General features: G+C 37.3%; 1 protein-coding gene across 9 annotated transcripts in view; it reads left to right on the forward strand.

Annotated features, from left to right (window-relative positions):
- Nucleotides 1-24,408, forward strand: part of STK31 (serine/threonine kinase 31) — a 141,435-nt gene extending 117,027 nt beyond the window's left edge. For 3 of the 9 annotated variants that reach the window (XM_031665324.1, XM_009203226.4, XM_003896194.2), the window contains exon 24: nucleotides 8,123-8,523. In XM_031665324.1, the coding sequence (XP_031521184.1) occupies nucleotides 8,123-8,353 (231 nt within the window). In that variant the 3' untranslated portion in view covers nucleotides 8,354-8,523. Of the gene's footprint in view, nucleotides 1-8,122; nucleotides 8,524-24,211 lie in introns of those variants that run through there. The other 6 variants (XM_031665322.1, XM_009203228.4, XM_009203223.4 and 3 more) reach the window with 5 other exon arrangements.
- Nucleotides 24,409-27,849: the final 3,441 nt, after the last annotated feature.

Consider the following 27,849-nt stretch of genomic DNA (forward strand, 5'->3'; position numbering starts at 1 on the left):
AAGATGTAATCTGGCTGGGTGTGGTGGCTCACACCTGTAATCCCGGCATTTTGGGAGGCCGAGGTGGGCAGATCAACTGAGGTCAGGAGTTCAGGACCAGCCTGCCCAACATGGTAAAACCCTGTCTGTACTAAAAATAGAAAAAAATTAGCTGGGCATGGTGGCAGGTGCCTGTAGTCCCAGCTACTTGGGAATCTGAGGCAGGAGAATCACTTGAACCTGGGAGGCAGAGATTGCAGTGAGCTGAGATTGTGCCACTGCATTTCAGCCTGGGTGACAGAATGAGACTTTGTCTCAAAAAAATAAAAAATAAATAAAAATAATAATAATCTGCAAGTAATCATGCCTTGCTAGGCATGCTGCTAGGTATATGTATAATTGTATAATAAAAGTGAATGTAAATACACAGTCCCTGTTTAATATGGGTAGCTACTCATGGATTCAAGGATTGTGGCATTTAAAATGAAATTACTAATTTAGAAATTTGAACAAGCAAGATTTATAAATTGAGTAATAAGCAAGTTCAAATTATAAGAATCTTGACTTGTATAGTATCTGCTTCTGTGATCTGAGTCAGTTATTAGTGCTGGGAATGGGATTACCTTTATCTACATTTTGTGATCACACACAGCTGCAAAACAAGTCAAGGCTCTGTAGTCAGCACATTACAGATACCATACCACAAATGGAGAAGAATATAAATTCATGGAACCATGTAGTTGAGAGAGTTATTAGAGGATAATTAATACACCATTCCCATCCTTCAGAATCCCTCCAGTAATACCCCCAACAGATGGCCCTCAGCCTCTGCTGAAGTACAGTAATGCCGATTTTGGTAGTTTGTGTCTAAAAGTTGGTCTATTCCATTTAAGTTATCTAGCTTGTTGGCATACAGTTGTACATATTTTCTTTATAATTCTTTTTATTTCTCTGAGTTCAGTAGTGTCCCATTTTTCATTTCAGATTGTAGCAGTTTCAGTCTTCTCTCTTTTTTTCTTGGTTAGTCCAAGTAAGTTTTATCCAGTTTGTACATTTTTTTTAAATACCTAGCTTTTGGTTTTATTGATTTTTCTCTCTTGTTTTTCTGTTGTCTATTCTCTTACTTTGTAATCTTTATTATTTCTGTCCTTCTGCTTGCTTTAGGTCTAGTTTACAACATATGTTATGCAGTTATCACACCGTATAAAATTAACAAATTGTAATATTGTATTTAAATTTCCCTAATTGTCTTAAATACATTTTTAAATGGTTGCTTTTTTCAAATTAGTATGTCAACAAGATCTACCTGTATTGGGTTAATATATCTCTTAATCTCTCTTGAGCTATAAAGTTCCCCCAGACTCTTTTTCTCCATGCCATGTATTGTGTGAAAAAAAAAAATTTCATTTTCCATACTTTGGAGCTGGCTGATTGCATCCTTATGGTATTATTTCATAGTTCTCTTTTCCCCAATTGAAAAAGGTGGTAGATACAGAGGTTAATTAAATTTGCATTCAGTTTTTACAGGCAGTATATTTTATGCATGATACTTTGCACATATAATTGTGTCATATGAGGGGGATCGTGGTGTTTGATTGTCACAGTAAGATTGATCAGTGTGTTCAGGCAGAAAATTTTATTTGTACAGGGGTATAGTTTTAGTTTTTCTGTTCCATTGGGTTGTTTATTCATGTTCCAGTGCTGCACTCATTTAACTAAAATAGGCTTTATAGTATCTTTTTAATACTTACAGGGCTTGTTCCTTCTTCACTGCTGTTTTGTTTTGTTTAAAAAACAAAACAAAATAACAAAGTCTGAAGTCCCAGGCTGGAGTGCAGTGGCACAGTTTCAGCTCACTGCAGCCTCTGCCTCCCAGGTTCAAGTGATTCTCGTGCCTCAGCCTCCCAAGTAACTGGTACTACAGTCATATGCCACCACGCCTGGCTAATTTTTGTATTTTTAGTAGAGATGGGGTTTCGTTATTTTGGCCAGGCCTGTCTCAAACTCTTGACCTCAAGTGATCCACCTGCCTCAACCTCCCAAAGTTCTGGGATTACAAGTGTGAGCCACTGCACCCGGCCCTCATTGCTATTTTTTAAATCAGCTTTCATGGCTATTCTTGGTTGTCATTCTTCTAAAACATCTTTATAATTAACTTGTTTGGTCTCAAGGAAAAAAATTATATTTTTATTGGAATAATGTAAACTTTTTAAGTTAACTTAGGGAAAATTGACCCATTTGTTATGAGACTCATTTTTGTTGAAGACCATAATAAGACTTTTGTTCCTGATCTACTTTTGCGGTTTTCAGGAGCATGTGTTATTTTCCTCATTTGGATTTTGTAATATTTAATTGTTTGCACCTAGGGAAGGTAACTATCTTTAAATGTTCTTAAAAACATATTCTGTAGAGTACAGATGTTGGCATTCATTCATTCATCAAATATTTACTGAATGTCTGCTATATTCAGATACTGTGCTATTTTCTGGAGATGAAGTGACAAACTAAAATTTCAAACCTTAAGGATCTTAGAGTGTAATGCAGACACTAGCAGTAAACAGATGAATTTTTTTTTTTTTTTTTTTTTTTTTTGAGGCAGTCTTGCTCAGTTGCTGAGGCTGGAATGCAGGGGCGTGATCTCAGCCACTGGAGCCTCTGCCTCCTAGGTTCAAGTAATTCTCCTGCCTCAGCCTCCTGAGTAGCTGGGATTACTGGCATCTGCCACCATGCCCAGCTAATTTTTGTATTTTTGGTAGAGACAGAGTTTTGCCATGTTGACCAGGCTGGTCTTAAACTCCTGGCCTCAATGATCCACCCATCTTGGCCTCCCAAAGTGCCTGCCCGGCCAGCAGTAAACAGATTATTTTTATTCAATGTGATATGTGCTTTGGTTGGAGTAACCATAAGAGGCAAATAAAAGGTATACCAAGATGTCTTCGCAGGTGGAAATAATGGAACAGCAACATTACAGGATTATTTACATGTTCTAATACAAATAATGTCCTTTGAAATAGAGGGATATAATACATTCTGGCTCCCATAATGATGGTGATAATGATAGCGGCAGTAGAGGTGATCCTAGAGGGTGATCACTTAAAAACCAAAACCAGAAACAGCTGACTAGATGAAGAAGTTTACCCTTCCAGACAGAGAAGCTTCTGTGTGACATTTTAATAGTGTCAAATTCTGACCAGTATCCTGTTAAAAGAGGAAGAAAGGAAGTAATAAAATTTATTTGGTCTCATTTCACTTGTTTTTGAGAGATTTCAGCTATGATTTTTTTCCTTTTACATTTTTTCGCCGTAATTCAATTCCATTGTTTCAGTACTGGAGGCATTCCATTTTACTAAAAAAGTACAGTCATCCTTCTGTATACACAGGGGTTTGGTACAGATAAAATCCACCCATACCCATGTCCTGCAGTTGGCCCAGTGGAACCTATACATATGAAAAATCAGCCCTTTGTATCTGTGGGTGTTGAGTCCTGAGAATACTGTGTTTTTGATCTGTTTGCTTGCAGATGTGGAAACTACAGATAGGGAGGGCTGACTGTACTTATTTATTTCATATTGATACATAATATTTGTACATATTTATGGGGTATATGTGATATTTTGTAATTTGTATGGAATGTGTTAATGACAAAGTCCGTATTTAGGATATCCATTATCTTGAGTATTTATTATTTCTATGTTTTGGGAACATATCAAGTCCTCTCTTCTGGCTATTTTGAAATATTTAATACATAGTTAAATGGAGTCACCCTACTCTGCTATCAATCACTAGTATTTATTTCTTCTATCAACCTGGTTGTTTGTACCCATTAAACAACTCTCTTCATCCCCTTCCACGTCACCCACATTCTCTTAGTCTCTGGTATTAGTCATTCAACTCTACCTTATGAGATCAACTTTTATAGCTCCGACATATGAGTGACAATATTTGATATTTGTCTTTCTGTGCCTGGCTTAGTTCACTTTACAAAATGATTATTCCATCCTTGTTGCTGAAAATGACAGAATTTAATTCCTTTTTTATGGCTGAATAGTATTCCACATTTTCTTTATATTTCTTTAATAGTGTACCAGATTGTCTTTATCCATTTGTCCATTGATGGACACTTAGGTTTAAGTCCTTACCTTTGTAATTGTGAATAGTGCTGCAATAAACATTGAGGTGCAGGTTTCATATACTGATTTCCTTTTTATTTTGATAACTATCAAGTAGTGGGATTACTGGATTGTATGATAGTTCCATTTTTAGTTTTTTGAAAAATATTTATACTATTTTCCATCATGGCTATACTAATTTACATTTCCACTAACAATATATAACAGTTTCCTGTTCTCCACATCTTTGTGGAGATTTTTCAAAATAGTATTTTGGTATTTTTTGTCATTTTTTAAAATAGTGGCATTCTAGCTGATGTAAAATGATACCTCATTGTGGTTTTGATTTGCATTTCCCTGATGATTAGTGATATTGAGCATTTTTCATATACTTGTTGGTCATTTGTATGCTTTCTTTTGAGAAATGTCTATTTATGTCCTTTGCCTACTTTTTAATGGGATTGTTTTCCTTGCTGAGTTTCTTGTATATTCTGGATATTAGTCCTGTGTTGGATGGATAGTTTGCAAATATTTCCTTCCATTCAACAAATTGTTTCTTCACTCTGTTGATTATTTCCTTTGCTGTCCAGAAGCATTTTAGTTAAGTATAGTCCCATTTGTCTCTCTTTGTTTTTGTTGCCTGTGCTTTCGAGGTCTTAGCCATAAAAATCTGCCTAGACCAGTGTCATGAAGTGTTTCCCGTATGTTTTCTTCTAGTATTTTTATAGTCTTGGGTTTTACATTTAAGGCTTTAATCAATCTTGAATTGATTTTTGTATATGGTGAGAGGTGAGGGTCCACTGTTATTCTTTTGCATATGAATATCCAATTTTCCCAGCACCATTTATTGAAGTGGGTGTCTTTTCCCCAGTGTATGTTCTTGGTGCCTTTGTGAGAAATTGGTTGGCTGTAAATATGTGGCTTTATTTCTGGGTTTTCAATTCTATTCTATAGGTGCATGTATCTTTTTCTATACTAATAAAATGCTGTGTTGGGATTGAAAGATATTTTGAAGTCAGTGTGATGCCTTCAACTTTGTTCTTTTTGCTGATAATTGTTTTGACTATTTGTGCTCTTTTTTAGTTCTACATGAAATTTAGGATTTTTTTCTATTTATGTGAAAAATTACATTGCTATTTTGATAGGGATTGCTTTGAATCTGTAGATTTCTTTGGGTAGTATGGGCATTTTAACAATACCAATTCTTCTGATCCAAGAGCATGGAATGTCTTTCCATTTGTTAGCATCCTCTTCAGTTTCTTTCATCGGTGTTTTGTAGTTTTCTTTGGAGAGCTCTTCCACATCCCTGTTTAAATTTCTTCCTAGGTAATATATTTATTTTATAGCTACTGTAAATGGGATTACTTTCTTGATGTCCTTCTTAGCTAGTTTCTTATTGGTTTATAGAAATGCTACCGATTTTTACATGTTGATTCTATATCCTGCAGATTTACTAGATTAATCAGATCTAAGAGCTTTTTGGTGGAGTCTTTAGGTTTTTGTAGATAGCTAAGATAGCGTCATCTGCAAAGAGGGACAATTTGACTTGCTCTTTTTCAATTTGTATTCCTTTTATTTTTCTTATCTGGTTGCTCTGACTAGAACTTCCAGGACTGTATTGAAGAGGAGTGGTGAAAGTGGAGATCCTTGTCTTGTTCCAGTTCTTTAGAGGAATGTTTTTCTTTTTCTTTCTTTTTCTTTTTTTGTTTTTTGTTTTTCATTTTTTTGAGATGGAGTTTCATTCTTGTTGCCCAGCTGGAGTGCAGTGGCACGGGCTTGGCTCACTGCAACCTCTGCCTCCTGGGTTCAAGCAATTCTCGTGCCTCAGCCTCCCAAGTAGCTGGGATTACAGGCACCCACCATGATGCCCGGCTTTTTTTTTTTTTTTTGTATTTTTTAGTAGAGATGAGGTTTCACCATGTTGGTCAGGCCGATCTCGAACTCCTGACCTCAGGTGATCTGCCCACCTCGGCCTCCCAAAGTGCTGGGATTACAGGCGTGAGCCGCTGCGCTTCGCTAGAGGAATATTTTTCTTTTCCCTATTTAGTAATGATGTTAGCTGTGGCTTTATTTCACTTAGTTCTGCTTTCGTCTTTATTCTTTCTTTTCTACTAATGTGTATTAGGTCATTTATTTGAAATCTTACTCCTTTTTTGATACAAGAATTTATTGCTATAAAGTTTTCTTTTCACACTGCTTTTGCTGTATCTCATCGGTTTTGTTATGTTGTTTTGATTTTCAGTTGTTCTAAGATATTTTCTTATTCCCTCTTTAATTTCTTCCTTGAACAAGTGATTGTTCCAAGACATTTTCTAATTCCCTCTTTAATTTCTTCCTTGAACCAGTGGTCATTCAGCAGCATGTTGTTTAATTTCCATGTGTTTTTGTTGTTGTCATTGTTGTTGTTGTTATTTCTTTTTGAGATGGGGGTCTCACTCTATTGCCCAGGCTGGAGTGCAGTGGCATGATCTCACTTCACTGCAACCTCTGCCTCCTGGGTACAAGCAGTTCTCCTGCCTCAGCCTCCTGAGTAGCTGAAATTACAGGTGTCTGCCACCACACTCATCTAATGTTTGTATTTTTAGTAGAGATGAGATTTTACCATGTTGGCCAGGCTGGTCTCAAACTCCTGACCTTAAGTGATCCACCCACCTCCACCTCCCAAAGTTTTGGGATTACAGGTGTGAGCCACTGTGCCTGGCCAATTTCCGTGCGTTTGTATAGTTTTCAGTTTCTCTTGTTGATTTTTAGTTTTCCATTGTGGTCTGAGATGAAACTGGATATGATTTTAATTTTAAAACATTTTTTGAGCTTTGTTTTGTGGCTTAAGATATGGTCTATTCCTAGAGAATGTTCCATATGCTCATGAGAAGTATGTGTATTCTGTTGCTGTTGGGTAAAGTATTCTGTAAATATCTGTTAGGTTAATTTGGTTTTTAAGTGCAGTGTAAAATCAGTTTTTTTAAAAATTAATTTTCTCTGTAGATGATCTGTCTAGTGGTGAGAGTTGGGTGGAGTCTGTTTCTCCCTTTAGATCTAATAATATTTGATTTATGTATCTGGGTGCTCTGTTGTTGGATCCATATGTATGTTTAGAATTGTTATATTATCTTGCTGAATTGATCTCTTTATTATTATATAATGACCTTCTTTGTCACTTTTTGCTCTTTTTGACTTAAAATCTGTCTTACCTGATACAAGTATAGCTACACTTGCTTGCTTTTGGTTTCCTTTTGTATGGAACATCTTTTGGCAGCATATAATTGGGTCATTAAAAAATCCTTTCAACCAGTCTATATCTTTCAAGTGGAAAGTTTAACTGGTTTACATTCAAGGCTATTATTGATACATGCATGAGGGTTAATTTCTGTCATTGTATTAATTGATTCTGGTTGTTTTGTGTATCTTTTATTTCTTACTTTCTCTCTTATTCATTGTGGTTTCGTGGTTTTCTGTAGTGGTAACACTTGAATTCTTTCTCTTCTTTATTTGTGTGTTTGTTTTACCAGTGGAGTTTATATGTGTTTTGTAATGGTAGATATTGTTCTTTCACTTCCAAGTATACATCTCTCTTAGTAGAGACAAGGTTTCACCATGTTGGCCAGGCTAGTCTTGAACTCCTGACCTTAGGTGATTCCCCCCACCATGGCCTCCCAAAGTGCTGAGATTACAGGCATAAGCCACTGTGCCCAGCCAGATGATCTATTTAAAGTGTGATTATCAGCTCATTATTTTGGTGTTTTTTTTGTTGAGGGGAGTACCACATACCTTGTCAGTCATCTTGATGCGCCTCCTTCCTGACTACATTTATTGAAAAAATAAATCCACTTATTAGTGGACCTACCTGTGCAGTTCAAACTTGTGTTGTTTAAGGGTCAACTATAGTTGAACTTGGTAAGAATCTTTAAAAATCTAAATAGAAGAACTTGATTTTTGCCTTGTATCACTGACCAAGAGTATTTGTGAATTGTCCTCCTTCATTACAGATTTGTCCTTTTGTTCCTTTGTTTTGTAACACCTGTTTTTCCTTACAGGATGATAAAGTCAAATCCCTCCTCTGTAGCTTGATATATTATAGAAGTTCAATGACTGCTGAACAAGTTTTAAATGCTGAATGTTTCTTGATACCAAAGGAGAAATCAGTTCCAAACCCAGAAAAAGATACTGAATACACCCCATATAGAAAGGAAGAAGAAATAAAGATGGAGAACTTGGATAAATGTATGGAGAAGACAAGAAATGGTGAAGCCAACTTTGATTGTTAAATTATTATTCTGTTATTGTTGCAGATGTTCTTTTTAAAAATTTGTTTAGTTTGGTTAATACACAGAAATACCTAGAAATGTTCTGGGACTAGTTGGGTTGTATCTTTAGTATTCAGGTTGTGAAAAATAAAGATGTTTGGCTATGCACGAAATAGTTTTTATGCTTTGAACTGTAGTTGGAGTTTGATATGTTTTGGCTGTGTCCCCACCAAAATTTCATTTTGAATTGTAGTTCCCATAATCCCCACGTGTTGTGAGAGGGACCTGGTGGGAGGTAATTGAATCATGGGGGCAGGTTTTTCCCATACTGTTCTCATGGTAGTGAGCAAGTCTCATGAGATCTGATGGTTTTATAAAGGGGAGTTGCCCTACACAACCTTTTTGCCTGCTACCGTGTAAGACATGCCATTACTCTTCCTTCACCTTCCGCCACATTTGTGAGGCCTCCCCAGCCATGTGAGCAATGTGAGTCCATTAAACCTTTTCCCTTTATAAATTATCCAGTCTCACGTATGTCTATTAGCAGCATGAGAACAGACTAATAAAGTAAGTTGGTGTCATGAGTGGGGTGCTGCTGTAAAGATACCAAAAAATGTGGAAGCGACTTTGGAACTGGGTAACAGGCAGAGGTTGGAACAGTTTGGAGGGCTCAGAAGAGGATAGGAAGATGTGGGAAAGTTTGGAACGTCCTAGAGACTTGTTGAATGGCTTTGACCAAAATGCTGACAGTGATATGGCCAATGAAGTCCAGGTTGAGGTGGTCTCAGATGCAGATAAGGAACTTTTTGGGAACTGGAATAAAGGTGACTCTTGTGATATTTTAGCAAAGAGACTGGGAGCATTTTTCCCTTAGAGATTTATGCAATTTTGAACTTGAGAGAGATGATTTAGGGCATCTGGTGGAAGAAATTTCTAAGTAGCAAAGCATTCAAGATGTGACCCGGGTGTTGTTAAAAGCATTCGGTCTTATGTATTCACAAAGATATGGTTTGGAGTTGGAACTTATGTTTAAGAGCAGAGCATAAAAGTTCAGAAAATTTGCAGCCTGATGATGCTATAGAAAAGAATAACCTATTTTCTGAGGGGAAATTCAAGCCAGCTGTAGAAATTTGCATAAGTAATGAGGGGCCAAATGTTAATCACTAAGTGAATGGGGAAAATGTCTCCAGGGCATACCAGAGACCTTTGCGGCAGGCTCTCCTATCACAGGCCCAGAGGCCTAGGGGGAAAAAATGGTTTCATGGGCTGGGCCCAGGGTCCCCATGCTGTATGCAGCTTAGAGACTTGGTGCACTGCGTCCCAGCTGCTCCAGCTGTGGCTAAAAGGGTCCACGGTACAGTTCGGCCCATGGCTTCAGAGGGTGCAAGCTCCAAGCCTTAGCAACTTCCAACTTCCACGTGGCATTGAGCCTGCAGGTGCACAGAAGTCAAGAATGGAGGTTTGGGAACCTCCACCTACATTTCAGGGGATCTTTGGAACCCCCTGGATGTGCAGGCAGAAGTTTTCTGCAGAGGTGGGACCTTCATGGAGAACCCCTCCTAGGGCAGTGTGGAAGGAAAATGTGGAGTTGAAGCACCCACACAAAGTTCATACTAGGGCACTGCCTAGTGGAACTGTGAGGAGAAGGCCATGGTCCTCCAGACCCCAGAATGGTAGATCCACTGACAGCTTGCACTTTGCACCTGGAAAAGCTACAGACAACACCAGCTTGTGAAAGCAGTTGGGGGCGGGGGGTGGTGCTGTACCCTGCGAAGCCACAGGGGCAGAGCTGCCCAAGGCCATGGGAACCCGACTCTTGCATCAGTGTGACCTGCATATGAGTCAACGGAGGTCATTTTGAAGCTTTAAGATTTGGCTGCCTTGTTGGCTTTCGAACTTGCATGGGGCGCTGGATTTCAAACTTGCATGTAGTCCCTTTGTTTTGGCCAATTTCTCCCATTTGGAACAGGTGTATTTACCCAATGCCTGTACCCCCATTGTATCTAGGAAGTAACTAACTTGTTTTTGATTTTACAGGCTCATAGGCAGAGGGACTTGCCTTGTCTCAGATGAGACTTTGGACTCTGGACTTTTGAGTTAATGCTGAAATGAGTTAAGATTTTGGGGGACTGTCAAGAAGGCATGATTGGTTTTGAAATGTGAGGACATAAGATTTGGGAAGGGCCAGGGATGGAATTACATGGTTTGGCTGTGTCCTCACTCAAATCTCACCTTGAATTGTTATAATCCCCATGTGTCAAGGGTGGGCCCAGGTGCAGATCATTGAATCATGGGGACAGTTTCCCCCATACCGTTCTTGTGATAGTGAATAAGTCTCATGAGAGCTGATGGTTTCATAAATGGGAGTTCCCCTGCACAAGACCTCTTGCCTGCCACCATGTAAGACATCCTTTGCTCTTCCTTTGTCTTCTGCCATGATTGTGAGGCCTCCCCAGCCATGTGGAACTGTGAGTCCATTTTAACCTCTTTCCTTTATAAATTACCCAGTCTCAGGTATGTCTTTATCAGCAGCATGAGAACAGACTGATATACAGTTATTAAAGAAGGATACTCTGATTCTAATTATCTTTTGAAATTGAGTGATTAGAATGTGATACTTGTGATAGGAAAGGATATTACATTGCTTGACAAGTCCTATTCAGATTTTCAGTATATTGGCTAGCTGGAGATGAAGGCTTATGCTTTTATTCAATAAATAATAGTTGTCATCTGCTTTGTATCCAGTTTTGGAAGTATAAAGATAGATAAAACTGGTCCTTACACTTACGAAGATTACCATCTATTGAGAAATCCAGAGATACAAACATTATAGTACAACGTGGAATATCCAGTGACAGCTCTGGACTTGATGAGATTATACAGGAGTACTCTTCCTATGAAGGAGGGTTGTCAAGGAAATCTTTCTGGAGAAGGTAGTATCTTGGTTAAATCTTAGAGGATGAGTTGAAATGGTAAAGAGAGTAGCAGGAGTATCTTTTTCTTTTTTCTTTTTTAGAGACAGGGGCTTGCTCTGTCACTCAGGCTTGAGTGCAGTGGTGAAATCATGACTCACTGTAACCCTGAACTCCTGGGCTCAAGCAATCTTTTCACCTCAGCCTCCTGAGTAGAAGGATTACAGGCACAAGAGTATCTTAATAGCAGAGAAAACATCACGAAAGCACTGAAGAGAGAAACAGTTTGTTAAGTAGTATGAAGTAAAAGGCAGGGAATAGGTAGATGAGGGCTTCATATGAAATTATAAAATGCTTATACCTAATTATTTTATAGAAAATGTGGAGTTACTGAAGAATTATAAGCAGATTTAGCTCGCTCAAAATCCATCTTCTACCTATCATCAGGATAGTAGGTAGGGAGACTAGTTAGATTGCAATTATAATACAGTAGGAGAGATGATTAAAGCAAGATCTAGAGAAACAGAATTAGAGATGAAACCTATAGGACAAACTTACAAAATAATTGGGAGGCAAAATCAGTAGGACTTCTTAATTGGAGTATATATAGACTTAAGTGGTATGGCAGTTTTTTTGGTTGCCTATTCAATATCCAGTCTTCCTTAGTTATAGATCCCTACTATTATTTGGACTGTCAGTGTACTCAGCAAGAGTATATTTGCCATTTTCCCTGTAATGAGGCCTTTTGACTAAGTTCTTGCAAATAAGGCTCCTAAAAAGGAGCTGACGAGGCTGGGAGATGTTCCCTTTGCCTTCACTCCTTTCCTACTACCCTGAAGCTAACACGATGGCTAGAATTGGAGGAGCTCCCTTGGATCATGAGGTGATTTTGAGGATGCAAGTCATGAGCTAGGTTGAAGGAACAGCAAGTTAGAAGAAGCTGGTCATCATTCTGGAGCCTCTGTACTAGCCTTGAGATTTTATGTTGAGAGAATAAACACAAAATATGGTTCCTGTATCAGCAGCTTCAGTATCACCTGGGAAATTGTTAGAGATGCAAATTTTTGGCTCCATTGCAGACCTGCTAAGTAAGAATCTCAGGGTGAGGGGTGGAGCCAACAATCTGTGTTTTAATAAGCCCTTTAAGTCATTCTGATGAATACTAAAGGGAAATATTGCCACATATTCAAGTCTTTGCAGCCTTTCAGCTAAAGTAGAATTTAATTTCTACTTTATTTCCAATTTGACTCAGTAGTAAAACACAGCAGTAGATTTAAAGCAAACCTAGATAATTAACGGGAATAAGGATAAACTTTTTTTAAACATTCACTATTTTAAATAAAGTATTAGAGCTGGATTTTCTAAGTGTTTTCTGAAGAATAGCTTTTGGGGATTCTCAGCACAAAAATGAATTCTGTGATTTGTTGTTTGTGAAATGAATGCTAAGTTGGAGATTTGATGCAGAAGTTATACCAGTAAGAAAACATGACAGTCAAATAGATGTGAGCTAAGCACACATCTATAACTGCCCTTGTTCATTCCTCCAAACTGCCCTTGTTCATTCCTGGACATAGGCTGAACTAACTTTGGGAGGAATTTAGTTTATAGTTTCCCTCTGAAACAAAGATGATAACCCCCCTCTCCAAAACAAACCCCTCCTTGCTTGGGGTCCAGACTGCCTTTGGAAAACTAACAGATCAGCCACAAGATGAGAAATTATGGCTTAGGAGTCATGCGGCCAGAGGCCACAAGGTTCCTATCCTCCCTAATTGCTCCTGTGGATAACATTACTACTGTAAAACCTAAGCTTGGTATTTGAGATATTTTTCAGATCCTGCATGCTGATGGATTTGCTGGTGCCACCAGACTGGTAAGCTAGCTCATCTGGTCTTGTGGTCCCCCATCCAGGAACTGACTCAAGAGGACAGCTTAGACTCCCTATGATTTTATCCCCTACCCAACCAATTAGCATTTCTCATTCCATACCCCCCTGCTCAGCAAACTAAATAAATAACCCTCGCCTCTGAAATTTCAGGGAGGCTGATTAGAGTAATAATGAAACTTTTGACTCCCATTTAGCTGCTTCTATGTGTATTAAATTCTTTCTCTATTACAGTTTGTTTCCCTGTCTTGATAAGTCACCTCTATCTAGGCAATGGGCAAGAAGAACCTGTTGGGCGGTTACAGATTGATCATGCATGTTAGACAGTAAAGGTTCTAAAAAGTTCTATAGGAAAGAAACCTGATGGAGTTTTATTGAGCCCAGTGTTTGCCAAAATAGACAGTGATAACTCCCCTTTCCCCCACATAATACCTAGCAACTTCTCTCATATAAAACTAGTGTGAGGATCAGATTTTGTGGGATAATTTTTTTTAAATTTCATGTTTTAAAATGAAAATACTAATGAGTGGTGAGAAGAGACAAATTACATGTATCTGTGTGATAAAGTAAACATCTCTTGAAATACGTGTATATATGCACAAAGCCAATGCAAAGGCAGACAAATGTGTTCACTGCCCTGTAGGCAGTCTTTGAGTAATGCAGCATGTAATATTCTATAATAAGAGCAATAACATATGTCACCAAAAGAAGAGGAAGAGAAAGGAAAGATGATGAGGTTGAGGAATAGACAGTTGACTCATTTTCGAGGAAGACAGTAGATATATGCTTGTTTGAAACTGGGAGAGGAGCATTTCAGGCCAAGAAAATTAAGGAAGTTCAGTGGGTGGATTTGAGAGAGGTAACATTAGCCACAAAAAAGAATAAAATACCTAGGAATACAACTAATCTGGGAGGTGAAAGGTGTCACTATGAGAATTCTAATACCCTGCTCAAGGAAATCAGAGATGACACAAACAAATGGAAAAACATTTTATGCTCATGGATAGGAAGAATCAATATTGTTAAAATGGCCATACTGCCCAAAGCAATACAGATTTAATGCTATTCCTGTCAAACTACCAATGACATTTTTCACAGAATTAGAAAAAGGTGTATGTAGGCGCTGAGATTCCTTGGTTGTAAATAGGCTTAGTTTGCTGGCTTTCTCAAATGCTGGCTATGCTAGCTGTGGAGTTGCCATGTGGACAGACTCAGGACCTCTGGTTAGCCAAGCTGTTGCAGGCAGTGATGTTAGCTGTTGTTTTCTGCTTCCTGGGAGCAGTGTTATTCTGCCAAGAGTTGCTATAATGGCCTGAATGAGTTGGCCTCCAGCCAAGAGGTAGCACTTGGAAGAGAGCACCAGCTGCAGTAGTAGTATTGGGATTTTAGCTTGCCTTACATTGGCCAGGGGAAGTATTCTGGTTTCTCAGGTGATGGGTGAGGCCATGAAGCTCCCAAGAGTTTGTCTTTTGTGTTAACCCACCAGGGTGGGTAGAGAAATACCATCAGGTTGAGGCATGGTTAGGTGGGTCTGAGCTCAGACTCTTCTTGGGTGGGGTTTGTCACAGCCCTGTAGGGGATGGGAAGGTGGTTCTCAGACCAGTGGGGTTATGTTCCAGAAGGGAGTATGGCTGCCTCTGCTGTGCAGAAGAACTTGCCAAGGGATTGGGGATTAGCTGGTAGTGAAAGGCCTCACCCAACTCCCATGCAGTTGGCAAGGTCAGTCTCACTCCTACAGTGCCCTGCTAACAGCCCTGAGTTAGATCTAGTTAGATCCAGGCAGCCTGGGCACAGAACTCAGACCTGCCCCAGGTCATAATCTTCCCTGCTGAGAAAGCAAACACCGGTTTTGAGCCCTGCCCCTCCCCATCTACTGGTAATGCTGGGCACCCACACTCACGTTCACGTCTGCTGCAGTTTCCCTTCCCTCCCAGATTCAGTTCAAGGGGGTTTTTGCCCACTCAAAATTATCACAAAATTAAGTTGGGAGTTTCTTTCATCCTGTGACCTCTCCTTAATTCTGCTGGCTGCCTTCCCTACAGGTCCCTGTGAGATATAGTCAGGCATGTCTTCCTTGGGCTGTAGCTGAAGACTGGGAGTGCCCACAAGGCTCTTCTTGCTGCTGCTTCTATTTTTATTTTAATATCTATTGTGACTGGTGTGAGATGGTATCTCATTGTGGTTTTGATTTGCGTTTCTCTAATGATTACTGATGTTGAAAATCCTCAATAAAATACTGGCAAACTGAATCCAGCAGCACATCGAAAAGCTTATCCACCACGATTAAGTTGGCTTCATCCCTGGGATGCAAGGCTGGTTCAACATACCTATATCAATACACGTAATTCATCACATAAACAGAACCAACGACAAAAACCACATGATTCTCTCAATAGATGCAGAAAAGGCCTTTGACAAAATTCAGCAGCCCTTCATGCTAAAAACTCTCAATAAACTAAGTATTGATGGAGCGTATCTCAAAATAATAAGAGCTATTTATGACAAACCTACAGCCAATATCATACTGAATGGGCAAAAACTGGACTCATTCCCTTTGAAAACTGGCACAAGACAGGGAGGCCCTCTCTCACTATTCCTATACAAAATAGTGTTGGGAGATCTGGCCAGGGCAATCAGGCAAGAAAAAGAAATAAAGGGTATTCAATTAGGAAATGAGGAAGTCGAATTGTCCCTGTTTGCAGAGGACTGACTGCATATTTAGAAAACCCCATTGTCTCAGCCCAAAATCTCCTTCAGCTGATAAGCAACGTCAGCAAAGTCTCAGGATACAAAATCAATGTGCAAAAATCACAAGCATTTGTATACATCATTAACAGACAAACTGAGAGCTAAATCATGAGTGAACTCCCATTCACAATTGCTACAAAGAGAATAAAATACCTAGGAATCCAACTTACAAGGGATGTGAAGGACCTCTTCAAGGAGAACTACAAACCACTGCTCAGTGAAATAAAAGAGGACACAAACAAATGGAAGAATATTCCATGCTCATGGATGGGAAGAATCAATATCATGAAAATGGCCGTACTACCCAAAGTAATCTATAGATTCAATGCCATCCCCATCAAGCTACCCATGACTTTCTTCACAGAATTGGAAAAAAACTACTTTAAAGTTCACATGGGACCAAAAAAGCCTGCATTGCCAAGACAGTCCTAAGCAAGAAGAACAAAGCTGGAGGCATCATGCTACCTGACTTCAAACTATACTATGAGGCTACAGTAACCAAAAGAGTATGGTACTGCTACCAAAACAGATATATAGATCAATGGAACAGAACAGAGGCCTCAGAAATAACACCACACATCTGCAACCATCTGATCTTTGACAGACCTGACAAAAACAAGCAATTGGGAAAGGATTTCCTATTTAATAAATGGTGCTGGGAAAACTGGCTAGCCCTATGTAGAAAGCTGAAACTGGACCCTTTCCTTACACCTTATACAAAAAAATTCAAGATGTTAAATGTTCGACCTAAAACCATAAAAACCCTAGAAGAAAACCTAGGCAATACCATTCAGGACATAGGCATGGGCAAGGACTTCATGACTAAAACACCAAAAGCAATGGCAACAAAAGCCAAAATAGACAAATTGGATCTAATTAAACTAAAGAGCTTCTGCATGGCAAAAGAAACTATCATCAGAGTGAGCAGGCAACCTACAGAATGGGAGAAAATTTTTGCAATCTACTCGTCTGACTAGGGCTAATATCCAGAATCTACCAAGAACTCAAACACTACCAAGAACTCAAACAAATTTAGAAGAAAAAACCCCATCAAAAAGTGGGCAAAGGATATGAACAGATACTTCTCAAAAGAAGACATCTATGCAATTGACAAACATATGAAAAAATGCTCATCGTCAGTGGTCGTCAGAGAAATGTAAATCAAAACCATAATATGATACCATCTCATGCCAGTCAGAATGGCAATCATTAAAAAGTCAGGAAACAACAGACACTGGAGAGGATGTGGAGAAGTAGCAATGCTTTTACACTGTTGGTGGGATTCTAAATTAGTTCAACCATTGTGGAAGACAGTGTGGCTATTTCTGAAGGATCTAGAACTAGAATTACCATTTGACCCAGCAATCCTATTACTGGGTATATACCCAAAGGATTATAAATTATGCTACTATAAAGACACATGCACATGTATGTTTATTGCGGCACTGTTTACAATAGAAAAGACTTGGAACCAGCCCAAATGTCAATCAATGATAGAGTGGATTAAGAAAATGTGGCACATATATACCATGAAATATTATGCAGCTATAGAAAAGGATGAATTCATGTCCTTTGCAGGGACATGGATGAAGCTGGAAACCATCATTCTGAGCAAACTATCACAAGGATAGAAAACCAAACACTGCATGTTCTCACTCATAGGTGGGAATTGAACCATGAGATCACTTGGACACAGAGTGGGGAATATCACACACTGGGGCCTGTTGCAGGTAGAGGGCTGTGAGAAGGATAGCATTAGGAGAAATGCCTAATGTAAATGACGGGTTGATGGGTGCAGCAAACCAACATGGCACATGTATACCTATGTATCAAACCTGCATGTTGTGCACATGTACCCTAGAACTTTAATAATAAAAGAAACTAGAAAAATATGAGCAAACTAAACTCAAAAGTGAGCAGAAAGAAGAAAATAATAAGGATGAGAGAGGAAACACATGAAATACAAATAAAAATAGAGATGAATCTGTAAAATCAAAAGTTGGTTGTTTGAAAACGTCAGCAAAATTGGGAAAAGTTTAGCTAGACTAAGAAAAACAAAAAAAAAGACAAAACCCTCCAATTATTAACATGACGAATGAAAGAAAAGGCTTATCTATAAACCTTACTGATATATAAGGAATATTGATGTTCCAAGTAGGGGAGTATTGTGACTCTGAGTATATAGTCCCTGCCAAATCTCATATTGAATTGTAGTCTCCAGTATTGGTGTGGTCTAGTGGGAGGTGATTGGATCATGGGGGTGGATTTCTTGTGCATGATACAGCACCATCCTCTTGGTGCTGTCCTTGTGATTATGAGTGAGCTGTCACCAGATCTGGTTGTTTAAAAGTGTGTAGCACCTCTCCCCGCTCCTTGCTCCTACTTCCACCCTGTGAGATGCTGGCTTTACTGTCTGCCTTCTGCCATGATTGAAAGCTCCCTGAGGCTCCCCCAGAAGCCAAGCAGATGCGAGCACCATGCTTCCTGTACAACCTCCAGAACTGCAAGCCAATTAAATATCTTTTCTTTATAAATTATCTAGTCTCAAGTTATTTCTTTATAGCAATGCAAGTACAGCCTAACGCACTTATTGAGCTAAGAAGAATTATGTGGGAATATTATGAACAATGGCATGCCAACAAAGTAGAGAACCTCGATGAAATGGATAAATTTCTAGAAAGGTTATATTCCTATAAAACTGATACAAGAAGTAGGAAATATAAATAGACCTGTAACATGGAAAGAGAGGGAATAAGTAATTAGAAAATTCTTACAAAGAAAAACACAGTCCAAGATGACTACACGTTGAATTCTACCAGACGTAAATAAGAGCTACTATTCTTTCATGACCTCTTCTAAAAACAGAAGAGGAGGAACACTTTCCAACTCATCCTATAAGGCCAGTATTACCCTGATACCAATGCTAGACAAATAGCAAGAAGAGGAAACTACAAATATGTCTTATGAATACAGGTGCAGAAATCCTTAACAGAGTACTAGCAAACTGAATCTAGCAACATTTAAAAAGGAATATACACCTTCAACATGTAGCATTTATCTCAGGAATACAAGGCCAGTTTAATATTTGAAAACCAATCACTGTGTTTACACTGTGTTAATAGGATAAAGACAAAAACCTATGATAATAGATGCAGAGAATGTACTTAACAAAATCCATTACCATGTTATGATGGAAACACTCAACAAATGAAAAATAGTAAGGAACCCACAGCTAACACTAAACAAACTAAAAATAGTCGAAGAATTCATAGCTAACTTTATACTTAATGGTAAAAAACTGGATGTGTGCCCCTAAGATAAAGAAAAAGACAAGAATGTCCACTCCTGCCATTTCTATTCAACATTGTGTTGTTTCTATCCAGGGCAATTAGACAAGAAAAAGGAATAAATGGCATCCAGATTCGAAAGGAAGAAGTAAAACTGTTCCTATTTGCAGGTGACATGATCTTGTATATAGAAAATCTTAATACACAAAAAACCTTTGGAACTAATACATTCAGCATGGTTGTAGTTTACAAAATCAGCACACAAAAGTTCATTTCTATAGAAATGCAACAATATGAAAGTGAACTAGAACAATATGAAAATGCATTTAAAAATTTGATTTATAATAGCATCAAAAGGGAAAAAGTGTATGTGTAAGTTTGGCAAAAGCAGTATAAGACTTGCACATTAAAACTACAAAACTGTTGAAATAAAGTAAAGAAAACCTAAATAAATTGAAAGAAATGTTAGTGGATTGGAAGATACTAAGATGGCAATACTCTTCAATTATCTAGAGATCCAGTGCAGTCTCTATAAAAATCTCTGCTTCTGTTTTTACAGAAATTGGCAAAGGTATCCAAAAATTCATGTGGAAACTGAACGTGTAACTCAGTAGCTTAGATTAAAAATGCACTTTGAAAGTTTTTTCCCCTTCCTTTCTAATCTCAGAATATAACCCTGTACTTTAAAATGTAGCATTGTACTTTAAAACTCTTCATTTCTCTCCCTTTTTCCACCAGGCACTCTGTGTACAGTGCTCACTTATCTAATTATGTGCTCACTTAGAAATTTCAGAGGCTAATTTTGAAACAAAGCAGGCATAGAGACACAGCTGTGGAATCCTCCCACTTAGTGGGAGTTATGAACAATTAGTCCACCGCCACCGGGCGAAGTCAAGATGATGCAGTCCGGACCTTCAGACAAACAATTACTTAAAATAGCCAAGATTCTCAAACCTGTATCCTCCTGCACCACCCCTGCATATTTTCCACACCAAGTTTTCCTTCTGAAACCCCCCAGCTCATCCCAACAGGCTAATACGGTTCCTCTGAGGCTTGAGGTTGGCCATTCTCCCATCTGCTACCATGATCAATAAAAGCTACTTTCCTTTTACTACACCTTGCTTCTCCTGCTTTGACTTCTGAGCAGTGAGCAGCCAGACTTGAGTTGCTTACAGATGAACCTAAGATAGCCAGAACGATGTTGAAAAAGGATAACTAAGTAGGAGGAATAACACTTCTAATTTCAAAACTTACTGCAAAGCAAAGATAATTGAGACACTGTAGTACTGGTATAAGGATAGACATACAGATCCATGGAATAGGATTGAGAGTTTCTGTTTTCTGTTTACATATGTGTAAATAAACCCTTATATATCTGGTTAGTTGATTTTTGACAAGGGTACCAGTACAATTCAATAAGGAAAAAAGTCTTTTCAACAAATAGTGTTGGGACAACTGCATATCAACATGTAAAAGAATGAAGTTGAAATCCCATCTCATAGCATAGGCAAAAACTAATTCAAAATGATTAGTAAACATAAATGTAAGGCTAATACTATGAAACTTTTAGAAGAATATATATAGTCATAAATCTTTGTGACCTTGGGCTAAACGAAGTTTTCTGGGAAATGATGGCCAAGGCACACAGAAGAAAAATCCATACAGACAAAAAGTAGCCTGGTAATTGGGGATGGAAGAGAGTAGAGGGAATAACTGCTAATGGGCATAGGATCTTTATTTTATTATTATTATTATTTTTGTGAGATAGGAATGTTCTCTAGTAATATAGTGGTGATCATTTCACAACCCTGAATAGACTAAAAGTCACTGAACTATTTATTTTTTTAAAGGGCAAATTTTATGGTAAGTGACTTAGATTTGAAAAAGCTGTTATAAAAGAAAAAATCATATGTATGCATTATTTCAATAAGTATTTGAGTGACTCCTGATTATCAGGCATCTATGTTGCTTCCTTATTTTCCATTAACCCCACTGTGTGTGACTCACCTGGAATCTTCTGATTTGTGATTTTCAAGCCTAAATCTACCTAAGAGTCACCTGATTATCTTATAAAAATGCAGCTCCCTATTCTCTATACCTAGAGATTCTGCCTCAGTGCATGAGAGAAAGGACTTGGGAATCTATGTATTATAAGATCTCTGATGTAGCTAACCCATTTACACCAGAAGTTACAAATATTTTTTGTGAAAAATCAGACCTTGGCGATGACCTTGAGCCATAGCATGTCTGGAATTGGTTCCTTCCGGTGGGTTCTTGGTCTCGCCGACTTCAAGAATGAAGCCGCAGACCCTTGTGGTGAGTGTTACAGTTCTTAAAGATGGTGTGTCCAGAGTTTGTTTCTTCAGATGTTCAGATGTGTCTGGAGTTCCTTCTGGTGGGTTTGTGGTCTTGCTTGACTTCAGGAGTGAAGCCGCAGACCTTGGCAGTGAGTGTTACAACTCTTAAAGGCAGTGTGGACTCCAAGAGTGAGCAGCAGCGAGATTTATTATGAAAAGCAAAACAACAAAGCTTCCATAGCCTGGAAAGTGACCTGAGCTAGTTGCTGCTGCTGGTTCAGGTGGCCAGCTTTTATTCCCTTATTTGGCCCTGCCCACATCCTGCTGATTGGTCCATTTTACAGAGTGCTGATTGGTCCATTTTACAGGGTGTTGCTTGGTTCATTTTACACAGTGCTGATTGGTCCGTTTTTACGGAGTGTTGATTGGTGCGTTTACAAACCTTTAGCTAGACCCAGAGTGCTGATTGGTGCGTTTTTTTTCAGAGTGCTGATTGGTGCATTTACAAACCTTTAGCTAGACACAGAGTGCTGATTGGTGTGTTTTTACAGAGTGCTTATTGGTGCGTTTACAAAACTTTAGCTAGACACAAAGCGCTGATTGGTGCCTTTTTGCAGAGTGCTGATTGGTATGTTTACAAACCTTTAGTTAGAAAAGTTCTCCAAGTCCCCGCTTGAACCAGGAAGTCCAGCTGGCTTCACCTCTCAGTAGGATATAAAATAACTCCCACAAGCTTAGCATTCCAATAATGGAACACTAGGAATAAATGAGCTAATATAGAGGAACCACATTTAGAAATATAGTGCTCTGAGACAATGTGCTCTCAATTTTACCAACCATAATGTTATTTCCCCATTATCTTCTTAAAGGGAGCTTTGCTCTCTGACATTGACTAATTAAAACAAAACAAATTTTAGAGTGTTACATTCGTGGAGCGATACAGTATATTTCCTAGCCTTGAGTGGTATCACAAAGGTTAAGATTGACAGATTAGAGTATATAAAAGTCAACACAGTGAAAATAACTAAAGTATGGCAGTTGACCAGGAAAACTTGCATGAGTGTAGGAGACAAAGGTTAATAGTTAAAGCACATAAAGTGATTATTCAAATTTACAAGGAAATTATTGAGATTCCAGTAGATAAATGCAAAAATAAACATGTATTTTTTTTAAATTCAAAGAAGTACAAATTAACCTTTGGATTGTATTTCATGCTTAGTAAAGCAATAAAACCTAAAAAGTCTAGGTCCTATAGTATTGGTTAAAATTGATGTATGTTTCCATTTGTGATAACAGTGTGAACTTGCCAGAAAGTAGCTTGGTCATATGTCTCAAAAGCTATAAAAATGATGATCTCCTTTGATCCCAAAGACATCAGTCGTAAAAGTTTGTTTTAGGAACATGACTTAATAGAAACAAAAATACACATGTGTAAATGTCGAATTGGAAATTGAATAAATATGGAATGAGTGAATTTTTTCATAAAAGATTATACAGCAATATAATAGACTGTTACATGGCATGAACTATGAAGACACACATTATGCTGATACATAAAGGAAACAATATCTAAAAGGTATTTCTGGTTAAAAAAATGGGTGCAAAATTCTTAATTTAAATCCTTACTTTTCAACATTTTATAATGACTATTTCCCAACATACTGGAAAGTTAAAATGATAGGGTGAATATCCATATACCCATCACTTACAGTCTACCATTAACATGGTGTTAAACTTTATTATAACTATCTACCTTAATGTTTTTCCATTTTTTCCATTAACAGTTTAACTTTCCCCAGCTATCAAGAAATAATGTGTTGCTGTCCTGAGAGATTTTTGATTAACAGAGGGGTAACTTTTAGACTTCTGTTGAGGTTCAGAATGGTTTCTTGTAAGTTTGTGTATGGCCACCAGGTGTAGCTCTGGACCCACAGCATTCAGTGATAAGCATCTGCAGGGAGGGTTTTAGGAAAGGCAACTTCTAAATGAAATCAAACTTGATTTGTTTATTTGGGTGAAGGAGAGTACAATAAATTTAACCTTCATTAAGATGTAAAGTAATTAAATAAACCTTGATATAGAATCAAAGCCTGCTTCCTTGAAGGATTACAAGGATTTGATTTAGGTTATATATTTTCTTTATTGTTCAAAAGCTTCCACCACGTTTTCTCTTACCTGGAGTGTGAGTTTCTTACTCCACAGCCTCAAGGTAGTAAGTTTTGGCTTATGCAGCAAACATGTTTATGTTAGCAGCTGTTTGAAATGTTAATTTTAGAAGTACTTAAGTTAGTCATGGACATGCAAATATTCAGACTTCTTTTGTATAACAAAAACTCATCACAACTCGAATTTTTCTTTAGTGTGATTATTTGATTAATGTCTATATCTTTTTAAACATAAACTCCATAAGGTTTGAAACTGTATGTAGAACAATTCCAGGCATTCAGTAAATATCTGTTAATGAATAAATGGAAAGAATGATTTGAAATTGACTAAAGGCTATTTTGTAACAATTGGTTGGTTGTCTACTCCTTAAGAATGCGCTTATTCAATTTTTAAATTTTCTTTCAATAACAGGATCAATTTTAAATAATCTTTGCAGTTTTAAAATGGCTCCTATATGAAAATATTTTTCTGGTTTTATTTGTGAAAAATAGCTATTTTTAAAGGAAAATAGGGCCTTAAGCTACTTAAGGTAGATTTTTATGATCAATTTTAACCAACAAGATCTTTTCTTTTTCTTCCCCTTTAAGGAATCCTGGATTTCTTTCTATGCAGGATGTCATCAACTGCCAATTTGTTTCTACCTACCAGAAAATAAAATCATAGAGGCAAAAATACAATAATATGGTCAAGTAAACTACTGGAATAACCAGGAAAAAGGATTTTCTCCAATTTAAAGTCTTCTTTTTTTTTTAAAGGAAATATTTAATAAACTGTATTTGAAACAGTAGGGTTTTTTTTTTTTTTTTTTTTTTTTAATAAAATGACGCTATTTAGAGTAAAAGGTCTTGGGAGAATTTTAGTGTAAGTAAAGGAGGTGTCTCTCTCAAAGAATTTAGTGTCATGCTTTTGAATATCTGATAGGATGTTGGAAAGATTCATCAAAGGAGAAGACTAACAAATATTAGAGCTGTTGTTTTTAGAAGGACTCCTATTTTACAGGAAAGGGAAGATTCCAGAGAAACAAGATCACAAATTTACCTAGCTCAAGAATTAAATTATTGACTTACTATTTTTATAATTGTGTTCTGCTTTTACATGTCGTATTTCAAATTATACTTATTTACAAGGAAGAATCATTATATATTTAAGGGCTGGGACTTTGATGCTCTTTTCTCCCCTTCATTTCCTTGAAAGGTAAGTAATGTCTATATTGCATACCTGTCTTGTGTACCTTCTCTTTCTTCCTTTCTTTCCTCCCTCCTCTTTCCCCTCTTTTTTCTCCTTGCCCCCCATTTTTCCATTAGTAGTTAAAAGTTAGTTTAAATTGCTGATATTCTGGAAACAAAATATTTCTTGAAAAAGTTAAGGTACCAAGCTCTTACCATCATGTTTTCATAACTGCCCCAAAATATTATGCAGATTAAAGTTTTGACATTTATTTGCTTTTCCTTGAACGTCATTATTCATTTTTATCTGATATCAGCTCCATTTATGGCAAACAACTGGTTTGCAAATTACAATTGCTATGACAAATTGCAAGTATAATTTTGATCATGATTATTGTACTTGCCTGAGTCATGGCTTGCATCATCTTCTGCCATCCGATCTATGATTCACAAAATTTTATGTCACTACATCCTTTTTAACCCCCCACATAAGCATGAGACATAGCAGATAAATATGTGATGAAAATTTGTTTCAGAGCAAAACATAGATAATTTCTTTTGGGCTGTTATAAAAATTTTCAAGCTTTTTTTCTTTTTCTTTAAAGCAAACAAACTTTATTCCCTACTAAATGATCACTTCCCCCCCATTTCATAGTGGGTTTAAAGTCGTGCTTGAAGGTTATTTTAAAATAAATTACTAATTAATGTGCTTGACAAAATTGTTTCATTGTATTTGTGCACATTGGGAAGGGATGTGGTTTATTATAACATGAAAGGAGCACATTTAGAGTGAAAATCTGAGCCCGAGTAGCCATAGATAACTTTGATGTAATCAAGTAAACTCTCAGACCCTGATACAACAGTTGATTTAAAAGCACACTTTGGCTGTCAGTTGAATCCATTACTTTCAGTTCTCACCTTCTTTAAAAATTTATAGAGTCTGGAAATGTTATTTTGTTTCATAATTAAAGGCTGTATAGAATCAATTAGCATAGTGCAGGAGGTGGGCTGGGTACCAGGCATTTCACCTACATTATCTAATTTAATCTTCACAACAACCCTTTAAAGTGTAACTGTTATTCTTCTTTTACATAGGAGGAAGGAAAATGAGGCACAAGAGACTAGATTCTTGGCAAGAATCACATTGATCATAATTAAAATTATGTGTAGAACACTGGATAGATGCTGAAGGCAGTAAGAATTCTCAGTCTTTGTCCTAGGAAGTCTTCAGCATGGTTGTTGAGGCAAGGCATATCTGTGAAAGAAAAAAAAAAAAAGAGACAAGAATCACTTTTTAAGTGCCACTAAGCCTAAAATGGTATCTTCCAGCAAAAGTGAATCAATTATAGGGTCAGCAAACCTATCGAAGGCTCTCTATCTTAGTAGAGGGATATAAAATGAGTGCAGCTCTACTATTTTTGTGAATCCGTTCACTGCCCTTAACATTTTTGAGAGAGTTAAAATGTAGATTATTCTCCCTTATTATTTTCTTGACGTGGCATGGAAGGATAGCTTCTGTACAGGAAATGTTCTTACCCTAGATATCAAGCCATATATTACTTAACTAATTTGGTAACTTATAAGCTTGTTATTTTCAAGTTTACAGATCATTTTCTTGAATGACTGGTAGATTATACACTTGTAAAGAAATTTTTATCTCTGTGCATGTTTAACTTTTTATCAAAATATTCTATTGTAGGAATATTGTCTCTTTAATAGAAACGGTTTGTAACTGAGCTAATTTTTCAGGCTAAAGTCATTGCTAGGGACCATCTCTGTAGAGCTAGTAACTTCAATATAGAATATGAAACTGTCAGTTCTAGCTTGAGTAAGATATTCAAGTGAGATAATTACACCAATTTGGGGGAAAACAGACACAGTAGATATGCTCGATGGTTTTTACTTTCACTCTTTTTTATCAGAGTTTGGGAGAAAGGGAGGCATTGTAATTGACAGAGGCACTATAACATACGGTGGAATTCAAAAGAAGGGTTCCCTTCAGTGTTCCCAAACTTTGTATTTGTTATGCACTTTTGCAGAGTAGAACTTTTGCAGATCATTTGAGGGACTTAGAAGATGGATATAATTTTTTTCTTAAAGTTTTGGGAAATAGAAAATACACATTACAGTTACTGTATATTTCATGATTACGGTTTAAGGCTGTTGACCATTTGTCTACATTTTCCTGCATTCTCAGAGGCATTCAGTTACCACGTTTTCTAGTAAATCATGAACTTTTTTGATTACTGGCCAGCTGCTGCATCATGTTTCTTATAGCTAACTTGAAACAAGTTGTATCTTCTCTGAATTAATCTCTTGCATAACCTGTAAGTCTAATATACTTTGTTGTAGCAGTATGTATCCTTATATCCTTACTTGTAGCAAAAATAAATTTTGCATGTGTGATGGCTCCCCTGTGAAGGGTTGGTGGTACACTGATGAGCTGTGGCCTATGTTAACATAATCCTATACAGCAAGGAGTGAAGAGAGCAATGGATGCTGAGACAAAGGGATAGCTGGCCTATAGTAATAAAGAAGCTGGGGCCTTTGAAGACCATAGCACCCTGGAAGTTGAAAATCAACTTCTGGGTAGAACTTTTGACAAGGTAAGGATTCTGACTGAGTTGACAAAGGAATATTTGATTATTTCTGTATTGCTTTTAAAAAATTAATAAACAAATGGTATTAAGTTATTCCTTAGACTTTTTTGTTTCTTAAAGTTATATTTTTGATGCTTTTTTAATTACTAAAAGTATACATATATATTGAAAAACTTAAGAGTGGGAATAAGAGAAAATAAAATACCACATTTCAATCACCTAAAATTTATTTTTTCACATTTTAGTGTTTTCTTTTCCATTGTTTCTCCATGCATAGCTTTTCTTTTCTTTTTATACCCTGTTGTTATGATATTATATATGTAATTCTTTTTGGTTAAGCCTATACTATAGCTATTTTTTTGTATTATGAAGTCTGCATAAGTCTTTTAAAAATAGGTTTAAAGGTATTATTTTAAGTAAATATGCCGTAGGTCACTTAATTTCATGAATATTGTTTGT

The sequence above is a fragment of the Papio anubis genome, chromosome 4 (assembly GCF_008728515.1).
Source record: "Papio anubis isolate 15944 chromosome 4, Panubis1.0, whole genome shotgun sequence".
In the NCBI taxonomy this organism is placed as follows: domain Eukaryota; kingdom Metazoa; phylum Chordata; class Mammalia; order Primates; family Cercopithecidae; genus Papio; species Papio anubis.